Consider the following 23,428-nt stretch of genomic DNA (forward strand, 5'->3'; position numbering starts at 1 on the left):
AAGTAAGATAGTGCACTTTTTCAAGTAAGGACTTTTTTTAAACAAATCTCCTCCTCGATTTTATTATTTCTTGACCTACTTATACTTCTTATATATTTTTCTCAAGGATCTTATCTTCCAATTGTTAAGAAATTATTCTTGTAATTTTTCTCACTATCTTGACTAATTCTTCTTGCATTAGCGAAAATCTTTATTGAAAATTTTCTTTCAAGTCTTTACTCCCAATTTTGATTTCAAGGGCTCTAATACCATATATAACACTCTTTCAAGCTAGGTTTTTTTTACTTTTGAAAATATCTACAAAAAGAGTTACTTTTAATTAAAAACATCTTTAAATATATTCCTTTGGAGTCTCTCTTGGTGCTAAATCCTATAAGATTCAAGGCAGGACACAATCACACTATGATCTAGACTTGTGTTGCATTATGATTTGAAAGTCATGGCATATTAGGATACATTACATCCTTAGAGTTGCACCGCAACTTTGCATCACAATGTGACTTCATGCCACTACTACTTAGAAATCATTGCCCAAGATTTTAATCATTTGGAGGATGACTTCTGAATTTTAATTGAAGCCTAAACAATATTTTTATACACTAAGGAAGAAGGATTGCAAGACCTTCTTTAAAGGCACTCAAGACTCATCTCTAGGTTTGAATGACTTGAACCTTGAGGTGAAGAAGATGGTCTTCTCAGCCTCTTTATTGCCACTCCTTCAATGGCCATAGGATGTGTCTTAATTTACAAATTTTATCTTCTTCTTTTTTATGGAATTTTAAAGTAAGTAAGTGAAAAGTTCAAAATTTTTAACTCTCACACTTTCCTCTACTTTGGAGAATAAATGTCCTTATTGATACATAATATGACATTTTTCTTAAGAAGTTAGATTTTCTAAAAATTTATTTCTAAAGGATGTCTTACACTACATTCTTTCTTTCCTAGATAGCTTAAAGGCTCTTTTCTACCTAACTTCAATTTTATTTCTTCTCTTTTTAGAAGTTGAGGTTTTCTTTAATATTTTTTGAGATGGGATGCTACTACTTTCTTGCATTTCTTATATAACTTCTTTTCTACCTTCAACTTTGTAAATTCTCTCAATTCTTTGATTTAAAAGTTTATATTTCTTTGTATGAATTATGAGGACTTGCATCTCTATCTAGACTTTGCCATGGTTGTTGAGCTTCTTAACTAAGATCTACCTAGCCTTAGTACCCTTTTCTATCATATGGGAGTGCCTTACAATCATCTAATGAAAAATCCATTTAAAAAAGGCCAACTATTTAGGCCTGGTTTCTTAGAGTCTTGTATCTACCACATACAAGCTTCTTAAGTTTTCTTTCTATAAAGTCTCCTTGAGTTGCCTTGAGTTGCCTTAAGTTGGAATCCTTTCAAAAAAAATATTTTTTGAAAACTTCTTCCACCTTGGTCTTCGATAATGACCTCCTTTACCATTATCTACAGGGCTTAGGAACTTCTTCAAAGGCATAATGAATAGTACAAAAGAATGAGTAAGATGGATGTAGAATGTTAAGTCTACATATTTGGTCAACTTGATATCATTTGATATATCACCAAAATATCAAGTGATACTTAAAAAATCTTAAAGATGGTAATAAAGTTTGAATGGTGATATTTTGGATTTGATATTTCAATATGATTCTAAAAATATCACTATTGAATCCCCAATTATTTAGTTTTGCAAATACCTCAAGTCTAAATCCCCTTAATAGAAACATTTAGATAATCACATCAAAACATAATAATAATAAAATTAAAAATAAAAACCTGGAATAAACAATATTGTAGAAAAGAATCAACAAGACTGAAACAAACTATAATCTTAGGTTTATTCACACTCTTATGTGAGATCTTACCACGTAAGCTCATTATTGATAAAATTCATATAAAACTTTATCAAAAAACCAAGTTTTTCTAATGCTACAAATTTTGAAAAGAACTAAAAATTTGAAGCAAAACTTAACCTCAACAAAATAACTGAAAATACTTTAACCTCCCTGGCAATTCAATGTTAACCATTCCTAGCATGACTGGACAATGACCTTGACCTTAAGGCCATTGTGCTGCCACAGCATTGCGTCTTATGCCTAATTGTTTTCTAGTAAGCCACTGGGCCAAGTCTTGTTCTTCACTGGCTGAAGTATCTGCTCCACTTGCTGCAGCAGCTCTTCGTCGATGTCTAACGTTCCATGCTCCGCCTCAATGGCTATCCTCACATTCTCTCGCACCTGTCCATCAAGGAAGCATTTTCAAGGTTCAGTTCCCACTACTGGAATCAGCATTCTTCTCATCGGAGACTCATGGATTTCCGTTCTGTTGAGGATCTTCGTCTAGATTTACTGAATTTCTGCACATGGGGATTGTGGGGCTCACCTCAGCTACCGAAGGCATGCCGATCAGAGTGGTGATGAGGTTACGGTTCCTTAATGCGTACTGCACTGCTAGTTTTGCGATGCTCTTGCCCTGTTCCTTACATGCCTTCGCTGCCTGTGCGCAGATAGTCTGCACAAGCACAACCATGGAAATGAAGAGTGGTTACGACTTTCTCTATAGGTCAAGTTATGCAAAGCATTCGGTGTGAATCCTATCGCCGTGTACTATGAGTTGTGGATGTCTGCAAGATGGAATGTATAAGCGGTTGACGTGCAAACAACCTTGATCTCTAGAGGAGCAGGATGCCAATGTGGGGTTCCTTTTTCGGTGAGAAGGCCGAGAGACAATGGAGAGGCGTTGATCAATCCCACGCCCTTGGATTTCAAGTATGGTAAAAGCTCAAGCAGAGATGTGTCGTTGAGGCTGTGATGGGCGTAGGACAGGACTACTTCCACAGCTCCTTCAGGAGCTCGATCTAAAACATATCTGCATGAAAACAACGTCGCGCCACCTAAGAAATTTGGAGTATCTAGCTTTGAAACAAAATCAATGATTTCATCCAATAGCCTGGAGTTTTAAGTGCACCCGCCTGAAAATCTTTAAAGGTAGCCCACTGATCCCAATATGACGAACTTTCCCGGACTCCTTGACAGCTTGCAGAGCAGGAATGGTCTCGTTCAGAATCTGATCAAGGGAAGCGAATTCGATGTCATGGCAAAAGATGATATCCAAGTAGTCAAGTTTGAGGCGTGCCAAGCTCTCATCCACGCTACGCGTCACCCGCTCTGCACTGAAATCGAAACTGATTTCGGTCGTAGCACCACCACCATATCTGCCGCACTTTGTTGAGACAACGTAGCTTTCACGAGGTATAGGCATCGTCTTGAGAGCTTTTCCGAGCACCGTCTCTGCCAGTGTGTCGCCATAAGACCTGAGATGACCAGGACCGCAGTGTAGTGTTTCTGTAAGCTATGCGTTCAGAAAGCCGCCTTCTAGTCATTCTTGCATGATGGACAATGAAATTCACATTGGATCGGGAAACTGAGAAGCGGAAAAGGGATGAGAGAAGCTACGGAGCGACGTCGAAGTATTTGATGCCCAAGCGTGCAGCTTCGTGTACAGAGGCGATGGCATCCTCTTCAGCTACATATCCATAGGCATTACCCAGAGGTGAGCTACCATAGCCGATAGATGTGACCTTCAAGCCTGTTAAACCTAACTCCCACATCCCTAACCCTGCCATCTTGACAAACCAATTGTCCGCCTCCTGTCTTCCTTGTTTTTTTCCTCCAGACTGAACAGGCAATCACACATTATTAGTATCCTACCCGAGAATAAGGTTGCTGTCTGTCGCATGGTAGCTGACGTATAGAAATTTTGCCAACGCTCTTTTTAAGGTGAACAAACACGACGTGACAAAGGGACTCAACGTAAGGGCGTAACGTTTTATTTAACACTTCACAGATCGGTTTTCAATTCACACTGTTATTAATTATAAGGTATTAATGGGGTCCTGCTTATGCTTCCCCCAATCGGAGACATCGACTCTAGGTACACTAACTGTGCTTGACTGTGAAGTCACACGAATGCTTGACGCTGAGAACGACCTGAATTTAGAAAAAAGTTATATCCCAGAACAGGAAGAAGTTACCAACCTACAATTCAAGGTTTTCTGCATCCCTCACGCACATGAACTCTATCCATTGTTAACAGTCCCATTGCTGCTCATCTGTCACGTTCGACAGATACCGAATACTACGATGCGACTGAATAGCATAGATTAAAGTATCCGGGAGCAAGAAAATACACTTCACTATGTGCTCAAATTACCCAAAATCCTTCACAACCTGAAGTACAATCATACTCAAAGCTAGAAGATGAGGTGCCCACAGTATCCACCGCGTCCTCTTGTACCTCGCAGAACACACACCAAAGCGACCAGCCAAACAATGCTGAGCCCCACCAGAGACACAATCCAAAGCTAAAAACTTAACCGTAAACTAACGATCCTTCATCAGATCCCTGGAAATCAACGACAACGCAAGTCAACTGTGGCTTGTCGCTATAGAGCTGAAAGTGATTGAACTCAAAACTCATGGTCCGATGGGCGAATTGAGGAGAAAATGGTCTTAGTTTCGATATCTCTGTGCAAGGCGAAGAACATGCAACTGGACCCGGTCTGCACTGGGAGCACTCTGCCATCCTCTCAGAAACTGACACGCCTGGTCCAACTCCGAATTCAAAGGTCCCATAATAACTGCTGTTCACCAATAATAGAACTTGTCAGACTATTTAGGTGAAGATTTTTTGTACACCCAAGGAAAATCACCCCTGGGGAATGTGATCGATTCCAACAAAGCCTGTTTTGGAACGTCGATTATTGATGGATTATCCGCATAGTTCGATTTGTACATCACAAGAGTTTGTGTCGGTGGCTTTTTAGCTAGCTTTGTTGGTTTGAGAGTTGAGAATGCAGAGCTGCAACGTAGATGAGGGTCGACTTGGAATAGTGAAGAGCACTAGGTGTTTCAGAAAGAATTAGTGCTGTTTCAAGTGCAACGCGACGGTACTCCTTGCTACGGTCCTTGCCAGATGTTGCCTGAGTTTGCAGGGATCCTTTCCCGTCGATGATAATTTTAGTTGCCGAACAAGAAAAAGGTTTGGCAATTCTAGATGGAGGAGACTTATTTTGAGGTGATGAGTTTGGGCTTCCAACTCCAAAGATGGTTGCTGATGGCTGTCCTTGACAGCTGGGTCTCTCTGACGGGGCCTCTCCATCCTTGCAAAATCCCCATGAAAACCTGGCTACTTCCGAACAAGGTGGGTAATTCAGATGTGTCCATTTCTACTGTGCAGTTATGTAGACCCCATCATGTTTGCAAAGGAAATTGCTCCCTTGCTGCATCCTGCGGCTTTGCTTCACCATTATAATGAGGCTTGGCTGCGCGACGGGGAATGCGAACTCGGAAGTGCTAACAATGAAAGACGAGCCGAGATTGATGGACGTCAGTGAAAGTGAAGAATGCGTTGGAATCAAGCTGGAAGCAATAGAGGAGTCGATGCTCGGACCCTTCCAGAATGAAGGCCGATCAACCCTTCTGTAATCCCCGAGAGCACAAAGCCGTTCATGACCAAGACATCTAGTAGCTACGAGGGTGTTGGGTTGGTTGATAAATGGTGACCATTTGAGTCTTCACCCCAGGTTGGTGCTCTCATTTCTTGGTCTTAGTTTACCAAACTGTTTTTTTTTTTAAAACCTACTCGGCAAATGTAGCCGTAACATAAATTGAAAAAACAAATTGAAACCATGTCCAACATATAAATTTGACATCCAAATTTTCAATTAACAAACAATCAATGATAAGTGGTTCAAATAAATATCATCTTAGGCACGTGAGCATATGATATGCTGTACAGCAGTTACCATCTTCCAACCCACTGATATTGTGCTCACCACATTTCAAGCAAATCCAGTACTCAGGTTCGAACTTGCTGAATTTTTTTTCCAAAGAACAGGAAACCAAATTTAAGCATGAGCATGTTGAGTCGTTGCCATACAACGCAACAAAGCACATGTCCACGTAGCTTGTTAAGCATCCTTCTTTCTACACATGTGACTGCAGATGCTGCTATTGATATTTACAGGCATCAAAATTGATCTCCTGTTATCATGAATTTGTGAATGTCCTAAAACTAATAATTCTGCCTGTTGAACTAGGGCTGCATAGATCATCTATTATAACCTAATAGGCCACTGCAGCCAGAGGATCAGTAGCCTTATAAAAATACATACAGAGGGGAGGGTTGATCTTGCTCAAAGCAAGAATAGCCGACGGGATGGTCCACACACCGTCTCCACAAATAAGTCCAGCTGCAATGGCAGGGGTCATAATGTCCGACTTTGGCTTGTCTATCTTCTCATATACGAATCGAATGATGGAGCCGACAAACATGTCGATGGCGAAGTAGCCACCAATGTAGAAAGGAATGGCCATGGCCATAGGAATGGGGATCCACTTAGAGATCCTTTTCGGAAGAGTGTCGCGAAGGATGTTGATCACAACCGCCGCAGCAAACATGACATAACATATCTCTAGGCAGTGGCCTGGGAGAGCACTGAAGCCTTCCACACCTATCAACGCCATCGACCTGTACCGGTACAAAAAGGATAAAAGTGAACGTCGTTTACAGGAAGTTTATGGAATGTAAAAAATGACAGTCAAACGTGTGATAGAAAGCGTAGAATTTCTAGGAATTAAACACTCATTCGTGAGCATGGATCAGGTCGCAAAAGACAAGCCTCACCAAAAATTCTTATCTGCAATTTGTGCGCACTCACGAAAGGAGTAGATGGAAACAAACCCATATTCATCTAGGATTGGCTATAATAATATCAATGTAATTACAAGCAAGCAAAAACAAAAAAAAGTTCCAATATAAATAACACTTCAAAACAAGAAAAATAGAACACGAGGAAGAATAACAGAAGCAGCAGGAAAATAAAGAGGAAAACTGACCTATATACAATGGCATATGGGGCCTTGTAGAGGCCGTCGGGATCACCAATAGGGAAAGCAGTCCAGAAGAGCCAGAAGGTTAGAGGCGCCAAGACACACCCCATGGCACATCCGATCAGTTGACTGACAAACATTGACCGCGGCGAGGACAGGGTCAGGTATCCAGTCTTGAAGTCCTGGATCAAATCCGAGGCAGTAGAAACAATCGACATCATCACACCGCACACTGCGAGACCCACCAATACTCCACCATTGGTGCCAGCCCAGGCGCCGAAGATGAATAGCGCCAGTTTACCATAAGTGGAGGCCAAGCTCCAGTCCGTGAGGCCGCACCCATACGCGTTGCAGAAGGCCAAGATGGGGGCAAAGATGTAGCAGATGAGGACGAAATACCACTTCACAGGATTGAAAATATGGGGGATGACGATCACTGATACAGAAGCTAGAATTACGTAACCTGTGAAAGCCACCCAGGGCGGGATCCCTTCTTTCATGAAGATTTCGCTTCGACGGGCGTGGTCTCTGTCGATGGGGTCCAGAATCTCTGCGAGAATTCAAAAGACGGAGTTCATAGATGGGCATGATTATCAATGCGAGTAAAGAAATCAATCAGACGAGGAGATTAGTGTAAATTTACAAGGTAGGGTAGGGTGCGCACCAGCATTAGAAACTGGGAGTTGATTATGAGAAGCATAGTGGGCGTGTAACTCTTTGCCGGATTTGTACAAGATTACAATAAAATTGTATAGTCCATCACCCAGAATGACGGCAATGGCAATGAAGACCTTGTAGCCGTAGAGACCTTTGAAGTTGCTGGATCCAAGACCAGCAGGGTACCAAATACCTTCATAACTTGCGATCAGTGGCCACAACAGGCACCATGAAAGGATTGCGCCAAGAAGGACGGAGACGTTCACGATATGGGGGCATATGATGCCTGCTCCGATGTAGGTCATGCTGAAGTCGAAGTACATCCTGAAAATTTGGGTCAAGAGATGAGGCATGAGTGAATTGTACGTAGAAATTTCAACCATTCCCCGCTTGGTATTGTGGGGAGGCTAACTCTGTGTAATTAATTTTATCTGCTTTTTCAGTAAGACTTATGATAAGGAAAAGAAAGTAGAGATAAGATTGCGCACATGTTGTGATAAGCCTTCAAACCTAAGGTTGGAAATTGGTCGAATCCACAGCTGTCACCAATGCCGCTAAAGAACCACTTGAAGGCTGAGAAGACAAAGCTCAAAGTAAAATACTTGCCTAGACACGTAACTTGCGTCCTGTGCTTCCACAAACATTCCATAAGTAAAAGTTTATTATCTATACTCTTGTACAAATGCTTCCAACCAGAATGCACTATAAACGCCTGTTCAGGAGGTAACTCTCAACCATGAACTACATCAATAATCGGAGAAACAGCTTTCTAACCAAGAGAATGGTTAAGGAACCTACTTAGCAATCTCTACACCTCCTGGGGTGTGGAAGCTGTTAATTAGAATACCCGTTGCAGTACCACTTGGGTATGTAAGTCTGTAATCAATGATCATAATCTGGACCGACATGAAAGCAGACAAGAGGAGTAAGGCAACGGTGACTCAACCAATTTCACAAGCAAAACTTCTCTGACAAAGCGAAATTCTGCCAACAAATCTTCAATCTCTTTCAGCAAACTACTACACAATGAGATAAATTACCAAAAACAAATAAAAGAGTACACGCAAGACTTAAATGTTGATTGATAAGGCGGTACCTTCCGAAGGATGACAATGGAGAAAATTCCAACGAAACTGACAACAAACACGAACGCAGTCATCCAACCAAGACCTGGGTTCTTCACATCCTCATTGCCCGGAATATCTCCAGCCCCAGCCGCAGAGATCTTGTCATGCGTCGCCTGATCCATTCCAAGCAAATAAGAGCCAAATCCGCCTGCAATCATATCACATTCAACGTAATCAACCAAGCAGTTATATTTTGCACTTTCAGAAAATTAAGATGAAATTAGATAAAATAGGTTTAAGATGAAGATCTAACATTTAAAACACGTAAATAAACAAAGAAGCAAAGAACGGTAGGTGTTTTATCTATGTTTGCAATAGCAAGTGTTCGTACCACTGAAAGCAATCCCGTAGCATGAGACAACGCAAGTTTGAATTACGGTGTTCTCTTGGCGAGTGAAAGGTTTGGTGAAGAATCCACACTTCGACGATATTGCGGTCCACATTCTGATGAAGAAGAAACCCAACAATCCTGCCGAAATGTTCAGCGAGGGTATGATTCCTACCGTCAGGTTGAGCTTGTGTGTGATGATGCAAAACAGGAACCCCAAGAAAAACGCTACCATGAGACCCCTCATGGTGAGCTGGTCTTGCCAGCGAGGAACTTCAAGGGACATGAAGCCATCTTCCAAGCTGACGGCGCCAGCGGAGGCGTCAAATTTGCCGTGAAGCTTTGGAACTGTAATGTCCGGCACCTTCAAGTCGGAGTCTGGAACTTCGTTATGGCCAGTGCTTGTGGAGTCGCTGGCGTAGTGGGTTCCGTGGCCGTGGCGGCGTACCAGGTATCCTTCAACTTCTTTCTTTCGCGCCATTGCCAATTTCTTCACCAGACTTTGAGAAGACGAAAGGATCCCCGCTCGAATAAGCTCATACGCGTCAGATTTCTGAATTCTCGACGAAAACAAGCGTCAGAAAACAATCACAATTGCTTAACTCCAACCAAAGAGCACAAGCATCTGATCCAAGAAGAAAATGCAAAAATCTATTCCGGCGAAAAATCCGTGACTTCACAATCCATCTCAAAATCACAGAATTCGAGCGAGTCAAACGAAAAGCGAGAACTGCACAGTTACACACGCAATATCTGAAAGATGCTTGGAACGCCTAGAATTCTACGCAAAGGTAAACAGATACAAAAATCGGAAAGTCTCGCTAACCTCTGGCCACCCCACCGACCGAGTGAAGAAGAAAATGGAAACTTAACATAAGCCAATTGGAAAGCCAAAGACGAGAAATTATTGAACGAAGGCAAGGTACCCCTAAACTATTCTGTTTTGGTCTCCTTGAACACAAATGCAACACAATCAGATGAAGCGGTACTCTGCGACACCCATCGTGATTCTCACCATGAAAACTTTCAAATGGAAAATGTAAAAGAGCTTAACTTGTGGAATCAGATTCTCTCCAGTTTTCCTAAAAGTAGTATTAATGCACTTAATGAAGCAAGGGATGCGTGGACTGGAGGGGATGGAATTTTTGGAAAGCAATGGACGGATCCCGTAGAAATGCATTCCTGATCTGGCGGAAGTAACAGGACTGTGCAGAGCCAGAGTGGCGTAAAGAACTGGCCCCACATGCCAGCACGCAGTCCTTTTCATTCGGCTTTCAACGTGCACACCTACCCTTAATACAAAGCCCGCGTCAGAACCAACCCCAATAAAGTTGGCAAGATCGCACATATCCGCTTTCCATGAGTTCCAGTGTCCAAAGAACAAGCAAAGCTTCGGCAAATCTTCAAACCAGACCCCTGAACAGCAGACGTGGCTTGCGACCGACAACCAATCCGGAATCAAAGGTTTAAGCAAAATGGGTTTCGTTCACAAACAAAAGCAGCGTCAGGGAGAGTGAAACAAGAACCATGGCGGCGATAGCGCAGCGTGGGTCGACAGAAAGAGAATACAGAACTTGTAATTCTTTGACATCCCTCCAACAAAACCCAGCTACAACCCGATACTATTTACTGACACACAGTGTCAATGAGAAGCAGCCATAATCGGTGCCACTGCGAGCCTGGAGCACGAGAGAGAGAGAGAGAGAAAGAGACACACACACGAACCTCCAAGCATCTGTCCGAGGCTCAATCATGCACGACGGAGCCCTTCTCCCTGCAACTCCCGGGACACAATTGCAGCGGGTTTGCACGCGAAGCTGGTGCACACTTACGTGCACAAGCGCAACGACAAAGCTCCCCCGAAACCATGCCCAGATTCAGTGAGGGCCCAAAATCCAGATCAGTTCCAAAACAAAGCGCGCGCCCGCACACACGCACACACGCTTGCCATGATCCTCACACAAAAAATAAAATAAAATAAAATGAAAAAATAACAACAACAACAACAACAACAACAACTGGTGATGCAGTCCTCATCAGGATCTATTAGGTCAAATCCTCCACCAACAACCACCGCATCCAACAAAACACTCTTGAATATGTGGATTGTAAATTTGCATCCACTGGTTGCGCCCGGATCCATTCATGATCTGCACAACATTACACTAATATTATGTGATTAGTGCATAACACAATGAAAATGGGTGATTAGGAATCAGGGCAACACCGTTTCACAAGCAAACCAAGGCCATGCGCAGTCTTATTTTTTTACATTTCTTTTCTTATTTTATCAGCCAGACTGTGAATTGGGCTTTGCAAAATATAAGATTAGATATCTTACAGTCTTCAATTTGCTCTTGATTAATAATATAAATAAATAAAATTTTAATTCAATAATTTTCTTTAATGCTTAAAAATATATAATTTTTAGTTTTTAAAATAAATTTACATATGAAAATCTTAATAATATATATATATATATATATATATATATGTGTGTGTGTGTGTGTGTATTCATTTTTAATATTTATGTCACATTTAATTATTTTATAAAAAAAAACATCTAATGTCATTTTTAAGCAATATAATTATTTAAAATCATATTATATAAACTTAAAATTTTAAAATAAAGATTATTATTATGATTATAAAATTGATCTTCAAAAAAAAGTCCAACCATTGTATGAACTAATTTACAATACATATTAATAATCAAAATAAAAAATCATTAAATTTAATATTTATGTTAATAAATATCTTATAAAAATAATTATTTAATATTTAAATATTTTTATTGATGCACATGAAATATCATTAATGAAACAAAACAAAAAATTATATGTAGAAGTTATAGATGATTGATCTTTGTTCTTTAATATCATTATTTATAAAACATTCATATAGATATATCAATACATAGTCATAATAGTCTAATAAAATTTAATGGCACTAGATCTTTTGTTAATCTAATGATTTAAAATCTATTGTAGTCAAGAAATTATATCTCTTAAATAGATTAAATTTTTCATAATCTTAATTTTTTTTCACAATGATTTTAAGAATATTTTTAACAAAATAATGTTATAATTCATAAACAACCAAATCCTTATTTATAAAATCAAGAACAATTATATGTGTTACAAAACTAAAATATCTATTATCAAATACAAAGAGACTAGAGATTCTTGAGATAACACAAAAATACAATAAAGGTCTCAGTCATATCAATGAATAAGTCAATATAGAGGCATATATTACAATACAATATACTAAATATAATAAAGGTCTTACTCTTGCTAAATTTTCAACCTACCAATTACCTACAAATATTTATAAAATCAAATTAATGAATACAAAGCTTGTAAGATTTTTTTTTATAAGATAGTATGAAATTTACTTACTTTTATTTTTATATGATTTTTTTATCCTCATAATTACAAATACAATTATTAATGTTTATTACATTATTTTATCTTCAACAAAGAAGTTCTATGAGGAGCCCTAATTACATGTTAAAAAAGTCCAAGATACATCAAATTGTATTAGCTACATACTTTGAACTTTATTCTTTTCAAAGCTAGTTAATAGGTCCTTACAACTATTACTAGTGTCTTATATTAAGGCAAGAAAATAACCTTATTATTTGATTATTGTTGAAACCTTCATAACTTCCTTCAAATAAAATATTTAAAATACTATTAAGAGTAATTTATACATTCAATAATATTACCAAATAGTAAGATTCTTTTTTAATGTTGTGATGCCAAATGCATTGTATTTTGCCATCTATTCAAAGAAGAATATATTATTTTTTTTAAAAAAAATTATTACAATATCTTAAAAGCTATAATAATCTCAATGCTTTATTAAATAACTTAGTTAATGATAGTTCTTGAGTTGAATGCATTTGTTGATGATTTTTTATCTCCTTATCATCACAAATATATAAAATTTATTATTATTATTATTACTATTATTAATAAAAGATAGAATGTAATCTTTATTAAATTTATTTTATTTTATAGCAAATAATAATAATAATAATTATTATTTCTATATCTTAATTTTGATGGATGTTGTCAATGAAAAGAACTATCTTTCTTTATTATATTTGCTAGATTTATGGATGGCTCTAATGTACATTCATTAATATCATATTTGTGATAATATATAAAATACTTTAATTTATTTTAGCATTGCTTTGAATCTAAAACATCTTTTGCTTTAAATTCATTATTGTGGTCTATTTCAATAAAAGAAGGTGGCATTTGTCTTCTTTCTAAGATATTCAATGTCTTGTATGGATTAAAAAGAGATACATGGAATACAAGATAGATATTTATAGATTCCAATAAGTATAATTAATATGTAATTCGATTGATTTATTTGTAAATAAAAAATGATCTATATTTATAATAATCAAACTTTTCATAAAAGAAAATAGTCTTAAAATTACAATTAAATTATCATATCTTGTCGCCAAGATAGAATTGAGATTTTTTATTCCAATAGATATTTGAATTGGTATTTTATTATTCTTCAACTTCATTTAATTATGTCTTTATGTTGCATGTAGCTCTAATAGATAATTTCTCAAATCTTCTACAGTAAGATTATTAGCTTTTGAGAAGTCAAAAGTATCAAATCATAGATGATAATCACAATTAATATAAAAAATTATTATTAAATAGAAAGATATACCATATTATTATAAATAAACTTTGCAAATGGCAAAATAATTTTCAAATCATTTAGATATCAAGGACATGAATTTCAAAGAACCAAAAGATCTATACACTCTTATGTCACTCAAAAAGATTGGAGAATCACTCAAAGATAGTTTAATATTAAACTAAAATAGCTATTGCCAATGACAGGAAGACTAGAAAGTCTTAAAACAAGATTAAAGACTAAAAAGGCATTGACAAGAGTAAAAAATTCTTCACTCTTATTCCCATATACATTATCAACTAGGAGCTACATGACAACATCCTATATGACCTCCAATACATGTTCAATTTATAAGACATATGTCTTAACTTATAAGGCAAGTTACTTATATGTGCACCACATTGTTAGCTTGTACTACAAGCTACCTACACATGTAACACATGGCTAACTATTGGCCGTGTTCCTAATATACCAATCAACTATAAATATGTATAATTTCAAATACAATCTATAAAGCTTCTAAGAAGCTATGCTACAAGATAATATCAAATTTACCTATATTTACTTTCTACCTAGTACTTCTTATCTAGGTGAATATATATATATATATGTGACATTAGATGATAATTGATGGTATATCTTAAGTATTATTCCAATATTTGATTTACTTGTTTTGTTTAACTATTAGTTTAAAATTAAAACGATAAAGATATATGTCTACCTTCAATATTTTAAAATAGTTATTTAAAATTTAAACAAATTATAAGTTCTTTTATTTGATATAATATTCCTTGAAAATCCATAATAGTAATAAATATTATCAAAAAGAACTCTAGTTGTTTTTTTACTTATAAAAGTTTTTGTGCATAGCAAAAAATGTGCCAACTAAAAGAAATAATCTACTATTACAAATATAGAGCCATAAGCACTGGAGATTAAAAGATTTGTAATAAAATCTTCAAAAATAAATAACTATAATTGTTTTGATAGAAGTAGTGGTTGGAAAAATTAATAAAAATATTGACAAGGTTTTTTTGATTTTAAATAAATATTTCATGATTATAAAAAGGTTTTAATTACCTTTCAAAATTAAAATTATTAAAAGTCTCTTGAAATTACCTCCAGGAACCACAATTTCCACGAAAGAGAGTGATTTGGATGAGGCAAGGAAGTTTCGAAGAAGGAGAAGCCTCGTAATTGCCAGGAAGGAGGGAACGCAGGGCTTTCGAAGACGAAGACGAAGACGATGATGATGCCCACAATTGCGATGATAATGCGAAGTTGAGGGACGAGGAAGAGGACAATATTCAGGTGAAGCAAACCAAAGCAAAAGCAAAGCAAAGTAAAGCCCTTTTATTGCAGCGTCGCACAAGCTGTGAGTGTGCGCCACGGAGGAGCTCGTAACAGTGAAGTCATCCCCCCCTCCTCCTCATTGCTGCTGTTTCTCGCACCTCGACTGACCGCATTATGGCTTCCGATCTCGAGGAATCGCGGGCCCATGTTCGTGAGTTTTTTCCTCCACACCAGATTCGCTTCCTTTCTACGTGTTGTGTGTTGTGGGGAGAGATCGAGTTCGTGAGCAGGGTCTTCGATTGTAACCCGGTTTGCAGTGTGGGCTACTGAAGCATCTACATGCAGCTGTGAGCGGAATCCCGTCTTCGGATTCTGTGTTTCTTGTGTATGCCCTTCCTCCTGTCTCGATGATTACTTTGTTGGGTCTTTCTAGCTTTCTAAAAATTTTGATCGAGAGTGTGGGTAGGAGTTCAGCGTCTCGCTGGAAACGCACATTGTGGGCTGCCGCTTCTGTTGAAGCACATTGCACGCGAATGTTGGGATTTAGACATTCATTTGCCCCTCCGTGTTATTTTTTATTTTTTTAAATTTATTTTTGGTTGCATTTTGAATTACTTTGGTGCTTTGAATCTCAGGCGGGTGTCGCGTACTTAAGATGATACCAATACTTCCATGATTTGTCGCTATTATGCGAAGCCTAAGATTTTCTGTAGCTGTTTGAACGTGGACAAGGTTTTGTGGGATCCAATACCAGCTTCCATGCAGATTCAATTGTCAAGGTGGTAGTATACTCACACAGGATAGTACTCCTTTGGCGGATTAGAGTGGCTGGGGATCAGCCTTGATCGGTGACGGCTTCCTGTTCTTATGCCACGGGGGTGCCGTCACAGGCGTTACGAAAGACGTTTTTACCATGAATGTAAGCAGGACACAATTGGGATAACATCATAAGTGGAGTGGCACTCAATCCTGGCTTGAATTAAGGGAAAGAGGCAAAAACATGACGAAAATGGACGATGTTCATGGATCTCAATACTCTCCTTTTGTTGCATTCATGTGCGTCCTTCCGACACCATCTCAATCTCAAACCCTATTGTCTGAAATCTTACTATCCTTGCATCAATTCCCTTGGTATTATATTGAATAAGTGGAAGACGGCAATTTTCGCAGTAAACGTGTATACAAGGACTCACCAAAGAATGAGTGTAGTTTTAAATGAAGTGGGTGATTCGGTTCTCAACTCTTACCCTAAATGGTGACATACTTGCAGCTATCTCTTCAATTTGATGGTTGGAACGGGATGTTTGGCACTACCGTCTGTGCTCTTGAAAGGAGGATGGGTAAGCAATCTATTTATAATCTGAATTTCTGCTTAATGTTGTTTAACGTTGGTTAATTAGCTCCAGTATCGATTATGAGGTGTTTCTCAAATTTTCTGGTTTTTTCAAAGTATTTTGCTACCAACGTTAATATAACGAGTTGTAGACTCCTTCTAGAAAAAAATCTGTGATCTCGTTAACTTCGATCAAAGGGTAATGGCAATGTATTTGCGTCCTCATGTAACTGTGACTTGAGTCTGCAGTTCTTGGGTGGATTCTTCATTGTAATAGTTGCATTTTTGAGGTACAGTTACAAACTTTTTTCTTTTTTTCTTATTTCTTATTTCTTTTTTCTTATTATCAATCATTGCATACAAATTATTTAGATTGTGTCATCCAATAATTGAATTGCTTTGGCGGATTGCAATTTATTGCATCAATGTGATTCGTTAAAAATTGATACAAATAAACTAGAAGCTTAAGTTCTTTGGTATAGAATAGTGTCTAGTCATGAAAATTAAAGCTTGTACTCAAAACACTATGGCATTATGTTATGTAGCTATGTAAGTGTGACATTTATGCTTGAAGCTATGGCCACAGCCAATGCTGTTATACGACTTAGAAGCAAGGTATGCTTAAGCTTTCTTTCTCTCCACAAAAGCCCATTTCAGAAAATTCATCTTGCAGGAGAATAAATCAATTTAGTGAATTGCTTGAAGATATTAGAGCATCTAAGTTTGAATTTTGTTGGTATGGCCTTAATTTCTGTAGTGGCTAATGCTTTGATGAAAGTTTTGTTGTCGTTTCAGGGTGGACTTGAAGAATTTGTTCTTTTATCTGAAGAGTCAGGAACTTTGAAAGGAGACGGTTCTCTTGAGGATATGTCACAACTTCATCCTACTGCGAGCGACACACATTTATTCCAGATTATAAGGAGGACGGAGCTTGGAGAAATGGCGGTAAAATAGCTGCCCTTGACAATCCCTGTGATGTGACAATGTTGTAGATAAATATCTATAATCATGTTAGATGAGGTACACTGTTGGTCTTTGGCATGTGGAAACAAAAATTGTTTCAACTTTGCCGTTGGTGAGGTCTTCTACATGGTCCAAGGCATCACATTATTCCATTATATGATTTTAGATACAAAGATGATTCCTTTTCATGCTAAATTCATGTTTAGGAACTGGATGGATTCATTTCTACTGGCTTGCTTGTCCTTACAATGTCCTTTTGTGGTCGACAAGAGTACCAACTTGCATTTCCAATATGACAGTGCTAATACTTGGATTTTGTGTCAATCAAAATTATTTTGATGTAAAAACTGGCTTGGCTGCAGGGTTTGTTTTTCAACGAGTGGGGCATGATCATCTTCTACACCATATTGATTGTATGGTGCTCCTAAAAACCATTTTTTGGGGCACTTGAGTCACATGATCAGTTTCTTGAACCTTTATACGTGAAGTATCTAAACCATTTGTATTGATAACTAAGACTATCTTAAATTAGTATGGTAGTGGCTATCTAATTCCACGTTTGATAATCTTTTTATAATCACTTTCAGTTTGTTACTGAAATGGTATAGTAATCATTTAGATTGTGCTTTTGATTTTTTTTTGACAACCTTATTGTAGTTCTTTACATTGTCCAACAAGTCGAAACGAACTAGTTATCTTACCTTGTATTTAAGTTTTTTGCTTAGGTTGACAGAGATTTGTGGTGTGGATGGATTGTGCAGTTGTACCTCATAGGAGATTCTGTTATTTATAGCACGTTGGTTGCAAGGTCTTTGTCTGTATTTTTTGATGACTTCACTCCAACGGAACGGTCATTTGACCTATATTTGGGCATTTTCTTTTGTGTCAGCTTACCCCTCTGGTAATTTTCCAACACTCTAGTATGTGTTTTACGTAAAATTCTCTCTGAATAATATGCCTCTCGGCATTATTATCATTATTATTTTTATATTGATCGACTTTCTTTGAGTGCACACATATTGCATCCTTTCCTTGAATTGTGCATTAATATTACTTCTGGTATATTGCAGCTTTTTTGATTTTCAAAAAACAAAGCTCTTGCAAATGACTACTTTGGTATTTCCTTGCCTAACTATTTGCCAACAGTTTTTGTTGTTTTCTATTTTCATCATCTCCAATGTGTTGTAGCAACGAATTCACTTGCCTAAGACTTGAAGTTCTTTAGTTTCTAGTCCATTTATTCAATATTAGCACATGTTGGCCTCAATTTCGAAGATTTTGTTGTTTTGCAATCAAAACTTGGTTAATGCTTGGTGCGTTTGTGTGTTTTGTAGGCTATTCGGAACTTATCGCTTTACACGTATGGGAGTGTTTCTTGAACCTTCAACATGAGCCTTATTTATAACTGTTTCAATTATTCATACGTGAGTATGGTGGTTTTTTGATCCAAATAGATTGTGCTACATGCAGGATGATTGTGTTGTCAGCAATGAAGCTAGTGAAGAGAGGTCGTCAAGATACTGATGTTCCAGTTGCTAATATTGCGTATGTAAACTCTCTTGTCTTTGCATTATTCGCTGATATATCTGCTTTAAATTATCAAGAGACTTACCTGTTATTATGGCTTTTAGAAATTGAGATTTTATGGCACACATTAGCCTTTTTTTTTATTCTAAGTTTGTGTTGCAGAGCACTGCCTAACTTGTTTGGAGGGGCTGTCTATTCATTTATGTGTCATCACAGGTTTTACATTATCTTACTTCAATTTCCAAGCTTTTGTTGGTGTAGCCTTTCTTTCATCTTTTGAATCTTCATAATGCTTTAATAATGCATTGCATGTCATCCTCGAACTGTACCTGTAGGTGAATCATTTCAATTAAGTATCTTGACAAAACGTTATCTTTTTTGATGTATAAAGTTTACCTGGCATAATCACACCTATGAAAGATAAGTCAAACCTACAGCGCATTGTACAATTTGCATTTGGAAGCGTCATTGTGGTGTATTTATTGCTCTTTGTTACCAGCGGCCTTGCTTTTGGTACGTAGCTGTCGACCTTCGCTTGTTGGAGTACATACTCTATTTTTATTTAGGCATATGCTATTCATATTGCAAAGTGATTTAGCAAATTCCCAAGTGAACTCTTGCAGATCTTACAATACCATTCTTATGCTTTGAAATCTGCAGGCCTTGAAGGTATCAAGGATCCCTTGACCTTCAATTTTCCCCCAAAACGTATCCTTTACAATTATTAAGAGTCTGCTTATTTGAGATTCTTTTTCCTGTTTTGAGTTCCATCATGACAACTACCGCAGTTTTTTTTTTAAGTAATAATCTTGAAAATCTTTAACATAATGACCACAGAATATGGTTTTCTTGGCGATTGTCTTTTCCTCTTTCCTGGTACGAACCAATTTTGTAGATGCGGGCATTGTGAGTTGCTTTTGTATGAACGGCCTATATTTTGAAATAGAGTATACCTTAAGTTCTATTATGCTAGTTGCCTGCAATCATTTGTGCTAAGTTTTAAATCCATCCATTTTGCCCAATTTTAACATTTTACTCTTGTGTTGTTGAGTAGTGTTCACTTTGTCGTCAAGTTTTCCCATGCTATCGATAACTTTGCGCAACAACCTTGATACTTTGATTCAACACATTTCACAAAAAGGTAAGAGGTAAACCACACTGAGACTAGTCTGCAGTTTATTGAGGCAGTATTGTGGAGTTTCAATTAAGATGTGATTTATTTATTAGAAGACATGGTTGAAAAATAATGCATGTGACATTGTGCGAACAGTGACGCATGGAAACGCACCTTCAGACACAATAGTTTCAACTTCTCAATCCAAAACTGGATATCGTCGGATTTTGATGACTTTACTTGCTGTTATTCCACCCACTGTACTTTGTTATATTGCTGAGGTAAGTTGTTGCACTTTTTTATTTCACTGGCTGGACCATTTTGGATTTTTGGTTCACCTTGTTTGTGCATGTTTGGACATTCTTATTTTGAAATTCCACATTTTTTGCAGTCAAGAAGTTCAAATCTTATTGTTTTTTTACTTGAAGAAATGGTACGTGGAGTCCATGTATCTCAAAATTAACCTTTTGTTCCCATGTCTGTTCCTTAACACTGATGAGCTCATTAGTCTCCGTCTACTTCCAGCATGCAGAAGTGTCAGTGGATGAGCTAGTGGGTTTCACTGGTGCATTTGCTGGATGTGCTGTTATGTTGATCATTCCAGCCTCCTTGGTTTACTGCTCCAGACGGTGAGCATTTCAAAAAAACTTCGTTGTGCATGGTTGTCGTTTCAGCATAATGATGCTTTGTAGAATTGTTTAGCACCTTCGTTGTGCATCCTTCGCAGAAATTGAATCTCATTTGATGCCTTTTGAGTTCAAACATAGATATGGAAATGTTATGAATACTTGTGAGAACATGTAGCGAGTTGGTAAGTGGAAATGACATGCATTACATTCCATTTTCTATCCATGCCACTTCGTTCTTTGAGCATTCATCAACTGAATAGTTCACAGTATTTTATAAAATTTTATGGAAGTTCAATACCACGTTTTAGTTGAATTGCAATATTTGCAATTTTTCATTGTTTTTTGTGAAGGTCATTTATGAATGAAGGTGTTTTTTTGTTTGAAACAGGGAATTTGCCAAAGCATACGCTAAAGCTTGGAATCATCAGAAGACGATATCCAAACCTGCGACCCCTAAAAACATTCACCAGTCTCCATTTAGTGGTCATGTTTGGGTGCTTGCAATTCTGGTGTGGGCAGGATTATCCGTTTTATTCAATCTTTTTGAAGATTGGGAATTGTCAAAGAAGTAGCATTTGTCTTTACAAAACAGTTTTTTAGAAAACTCATACCGCATTTAGAATTCTTTCCAACAAAAACAGTAAGTGTTTAAACAATTAATTTTTTAGATTATTGCCCTTGGAAATGATGTGAATTAAACATCTCCTCAATTTTAGATGTTGAAGATTCTAAGATGGTGTATGACATAATTTAGATGATTATTCATGAATGAAAAAATTATCAGGTGCTTTTGTCCCCAATTAACCATTTGGTAATCTTGATATTGTAGTAAAGTTTGTCAGTGTCATTTTTGGAAATAATTTTTTTTTGTAACATTCATTTGATGCTTTGGTAGATGTGATGTGGCGTTCGTAGTAATTCAAAGAACTAAAATCCCAAATAGATTTACAATATTCTTCATCATTCTACAAGTGGTATAGAAATTAAATGAACATAATATCAGCTGTATACGTTGTATTTAAGTTTATCATATGTTTGTGTTTCCAAAAACAATTAGCAACGAAAATTTAATTGACTTTCAAATGTTGTATCATGAAAACAAATAGAATTAAATACAAAAAATATAATTCCAATATGCAACAAACTTTCCATATAATGATAGACGATCCATTGCACACAAAAAATATAAATATTTTTTTTCTTGTTTTCTAAAAGTCATTATCACCTTGCTCTTAAAAATTAAATTATATACCCCAATGTAATTAATACATGATTCATTGTTGTCAGCACTACCATTGAGTAATTTTTGAATGCTTATGAGAAGATGTCATAAAGGACTAATTTTATTTTTTTATTTTGTTATTTATTGCTTTTTAACAACAGCCCTTTGATTTTTCAAATAATCATTTCTTTGCATTACATTTATTTTATTTCTTAATATTTTTTTAGATAGGTTAGACATACATTTTTTAAAATCTTAAAATATAATTTAGTAAAAAAATATATTAATAATAATAAAATCCGCTTTGTGTAGATTATTCAAGAGCTGATTCACTTAAGACTATTAAGAATCACTTAAAATGCCATGAGTAACATGTATTTTTAGCAACATGTGTTAAAGTAAGTAGATAGTCTATTCTATACATTTTTTTTTTTTTTTAAATAATAGTAATGTTAATGCTATCATCCATCTTTATTACATAAATATGATACCCACAAATGTTGTAAGAAGGTTGTCCTTGCTACTATTGTTATAATATGACTTACTATGATTTATAACTTGTAGATTCCAATTTCCCTCTAAGCACCCTACTTCATGTGTTTGTAAAAACATTGTATCTCATTATTCAAATAGTTAGATTGAGCTTTGAAAAGATTTATACAAATGTCACTCTCAAACAATCATTAAAAAGTTGCATGAATAGATGTCTTGTCTTTTAAATATATGTACACAAATAAAAAAATATCACTGTCTTCATTTCATATATATATAACTATATATGTACTTGCATAAAAAATAAATCATAACATTTAAGATAAGTTTGATAAATTTTCTAAGTAGAATTTCGAAAAGATTAATGGTTTATTCAATCCATCCATCATTTTATTAAATATTTTAAAGACGCATGTTAATTTTTTTCTAAATATTGATTTATTATTATTACTATTATTTTCATCCTGTTGTACCCAATTATAGGTTCGTTTCAAAACTGAGGTTTTAAGATTCTATCCACACATTGTCTCACTTTTAAATAACGCCCCATTCCTTGAGCAGGGTCCCCCAAGGTCCGGACCATCACAATTGGCAAGTGTGAACGGAACCATTTTCCAAACTAGTTCCAGATCACCAGTTCCCGCCAAATTCGAAGACCAGCGAACATACACGTGTCATCGCACCTCATCTCTGCCAACCTGGTCCACGTCAGCAGCCATATCCACCTTATCATTCATCTTATCATATAAATTATCATCCATCCTGGAGGAGGGGAAGCACACGCCCGAATCACCTCCCAAGAAGATTCCAAAAATCTACGATAATAAAGATTAATATCTAGATGTTAATATCTAGATGTATAAGTCTACGGAATGAGGAATCCCTGGGTACATGGGAAGGGAGGTTGGTGAAGCACTCTGGAATATTGTATTTTCGATCACTTCGGGGTTTCCACCCTGGCCAGCAAACCAGAAATGGTCAAGTGATGTGAATTTTTGTAGGAAAAAAAAATGTACGAAGCTGGTTATCTCCTTGTTCAATAAGAAGCTCCGTATTCCACGTGCTACTTCCAAATCGAGCTGAGCAGTTGATCTGATTTGTTCTGTGAAGTTGAGTCATGTCGCGATTCGTCTAGCATATTTGTGTTCTGATGTGAGTTGGTTCTGA

General features: G+C 36.8%; 3 protein-coding genes and 1 long non-coding RNA gene across 12 annotated transcripts; 1 reads left to right on the top strand and 3 right to left on the bottom strand.

The window, feature by feature from the left end:
- Positions 1-1,826: 1,826 nt before the first annotated feature.
- On the bottom strand, positions 1,827-4,521 carry LOC112284471 (L-galactose dehydrogenase). Of its 3 annotated transcripts, none has more exons than XM_024524299.3 (6): positions 4,050-4,521; positions 3,468-3,688; positions 2,984-3,325; positions 2,676-2,880; positions 2,395-2,523; positions 1,827-2,249 (listed from the first exon to the last, which is right to left on the bottom strand). In XM_024524299.3, exons 2-6 carry the CDS (start codon positions 3,635-3,637, stop codon positions 2,109-2,111), a joined length of 987 nt encoding a protein of 328 aa, XP_024380067.1. In that variant the 5' UTR covers positions 3,638-3,688; positions 4,050-4,521; the 3' UTR covers positions 1,827-2,108. The 3 variants fall into 3 exon arrangements, with proteins under 3 accessions (XP_024380067.1, XP_024380078.1, XP_024380059.1); XM_024524310.3 differs by having other exon boundaries at positions 4,285-4,496; XM_024524291.3 differs by having other exon boundaries at positions 4,242-4,496.
- A 1,350-nt stretch (positions 4,522-5,871) lies between these two features.
- LOC112284463 (putative metal-nicotianamine transporter YSL6) lies at positions 5,872-10,884 on the bottom strand. Of its 5 annotated transcripts, none has more exons than XM_073532776.1 (8): positions 10,743-10,884; positions 9,021-9,570; positions 8,659-8,837; positions 8,361-8,458; positions 8,051-8,188; positions 7,570-7,886; positions 6,912-7,455; positions 5,872-6,543 (listed from the first exon to the last, which is right to left on the bottom strand). In XM_073532776.1, exons 2-8 carry the CDS (start codon positions 9,496-9,498, stop codon positions 6,138-6,140), a joined length of 2,160 nt encoding a protein of 719 aa, XP_073388877.1. In that variant the 5' UTR covers positions 9,499-9,570; positions 10,743-10,884; the 3' UTR covers positions 5,872-6,137. The 5 variants fall into 5 exon arrangements, with proteins under 5 accessions (XP_073388877.1, XP_073388872.1, XP_024380047.3 ...); XM_073532771.2 differs by lacking the exon at positions 10,743-10,884 and adding an exon at positions 10,072-10,438; XM_024524279.3 differs by lacking the exon at positions 10,743-10,884 and adding an exon at positions 10,033-10,053.
- A 4,078-nt stretch (positions 10,885-14,962) lies between these two features.
- On the top strand, positions 14,963-21,279 carry LOC112289507 (uncharacterized). 3 transcript variants are annotated; one of them, XM_024534765.3, is made up of 19 exons: positions 14,963-15,192; positions 15,617-16,037; positions 16,252-16,321; positions 16,564-16,604; positions 16,860-16,929; positions 17,110-17,259; positions 17,640-17,690; positions 18,039-18,178; positions 18,348-18,393; positions 18,612-18,637; positions 18,748-18,822; positions 18,967-19,020; positions 19,196-19,317; positions 19,465-19,512; positions 19,642-19,680; positions 19,859-19,945; positions 20,075-20,199; positions 20,444-20,547; positions 20,936-21,279. In XM_024534765.3, exons 2-19 carry the CDS (start codon positions 15,982-15,984, stop codon positions 21,117-21,119), a joined length of 1,488 nt encoding a protein of 495 aa, XP_024390533.1. In that variant the 5' UTR covers positions 14,963-15,192; positions 15,617-15,981; the 3' UTR covers positions 21,120-21,279. The 3 variants fall into 3 exon arrangements, with proteins under 3 accessions (XP_024390533.1, XP_024390529.1, XP_024390540.1); XM_024534761.3 differs by having other exon boundaries at positions 14,968-15,366; XM_024534772.3 differs by having other exon boundaries at positions 14,968-15,188.
- On the bottom strand, positions 15,213-15,733 carry LOC141045198 (uncharacterized). The gene is made up of 2 exons (XR_012217186.1): positions 15,597-15,733; positions 15,213-15,491 (listed from the first exon to the last, which is right to left on the bottom strand). It is a non-coding gene; the product is annotated as an uncharacterized LOC141045198 (long non-coding RNA).
- Positions 21,280-23,428: the final 2,149 nt, after the last annotated feature.

Source organism: Physcomitrium patens, chromosome 1 (assembly GCF_059467195.1).
Source record: "Physcomitrium patens ecotype Gransden chromosome 1, ASM5946719v1, whole genome shotgun sequence".
Classification (NCBI taxonomy): Eukaryota; Viridiplantae; Streptophyta; class Bryopsida; order Funariales; family Funariaceae; genus Physcomitrium; species Physcomitrium patens.

What these genes read in the sequence shown, in the direction of transcription:
- LOC112284471 (XM_024524291.3), bottom strand. An exon ending in AAATACTTCGACGTCGCTCC is followed by an intron (nt 3,326 to 3,467) that starts GTAGCTTCTCTC and finishes TGGTCATCTCAG; the next exon opens with GTCTTATGGCGACACACTGG. An exon ending in CTGCTCCTCTAGAGATCAAG is followed by an intron (nt 2,524 to 2,675) that starts GTTGTTTGCACG and finishes GTGCTTGTGCAG; the next exon opens with ACTATCTGCGCACAGGCAGC.
- LOC112284463 (XM_073532771.2), bottom strand. Translation starts at nt 10,365, where the DNA reads ATGTGCGATCTTGCCAACTTTATTGGGGTTGGTTCTGACGCGGGCTTT. An exon ending in CTACGGGATTGCTTTCAGTG is followed by an intron (nt 8,838 to 9,020) that starts GTACGAACACTT and finishes ATATGATTGCAG; the next exon opens with GCGGATTTGGCTCTTATTTG. An exon ending in GGAGGTGTAGAGATTGCTAA is followed by an intron (nt 8,189 to 8,360) that starts GTAGGTTCCTTA and finishes GTGGAAGCACAG; the next exon opens with GACGCAAGTTACGTGTCTAG.
- LOC112289507 (XM_024534765.3), top strand. Translation starts at nt 15,982, where the DNA reads ATGACGAAAATGGACGATGTTCATGGATCTCAATACTCTCCTTTTGTT. An exon ending in TCATTTATGTGTCATCACAG is followed by an intron (nt 19,021 to 19,195) that starts GTTTTACATTAT and finishes TGATGTATAAAG; the next exon opens with TTTACCTGGCATAATCACAC. An exon ending in TCAACACATTTCACAAAAAG is followed by an intron (nt 19,946 to 20,074) that starts GTAAGAGGTAAA and finishes TTGTGCGAACAG; the next exon opens with TGACGCATGGAAACGCACCT.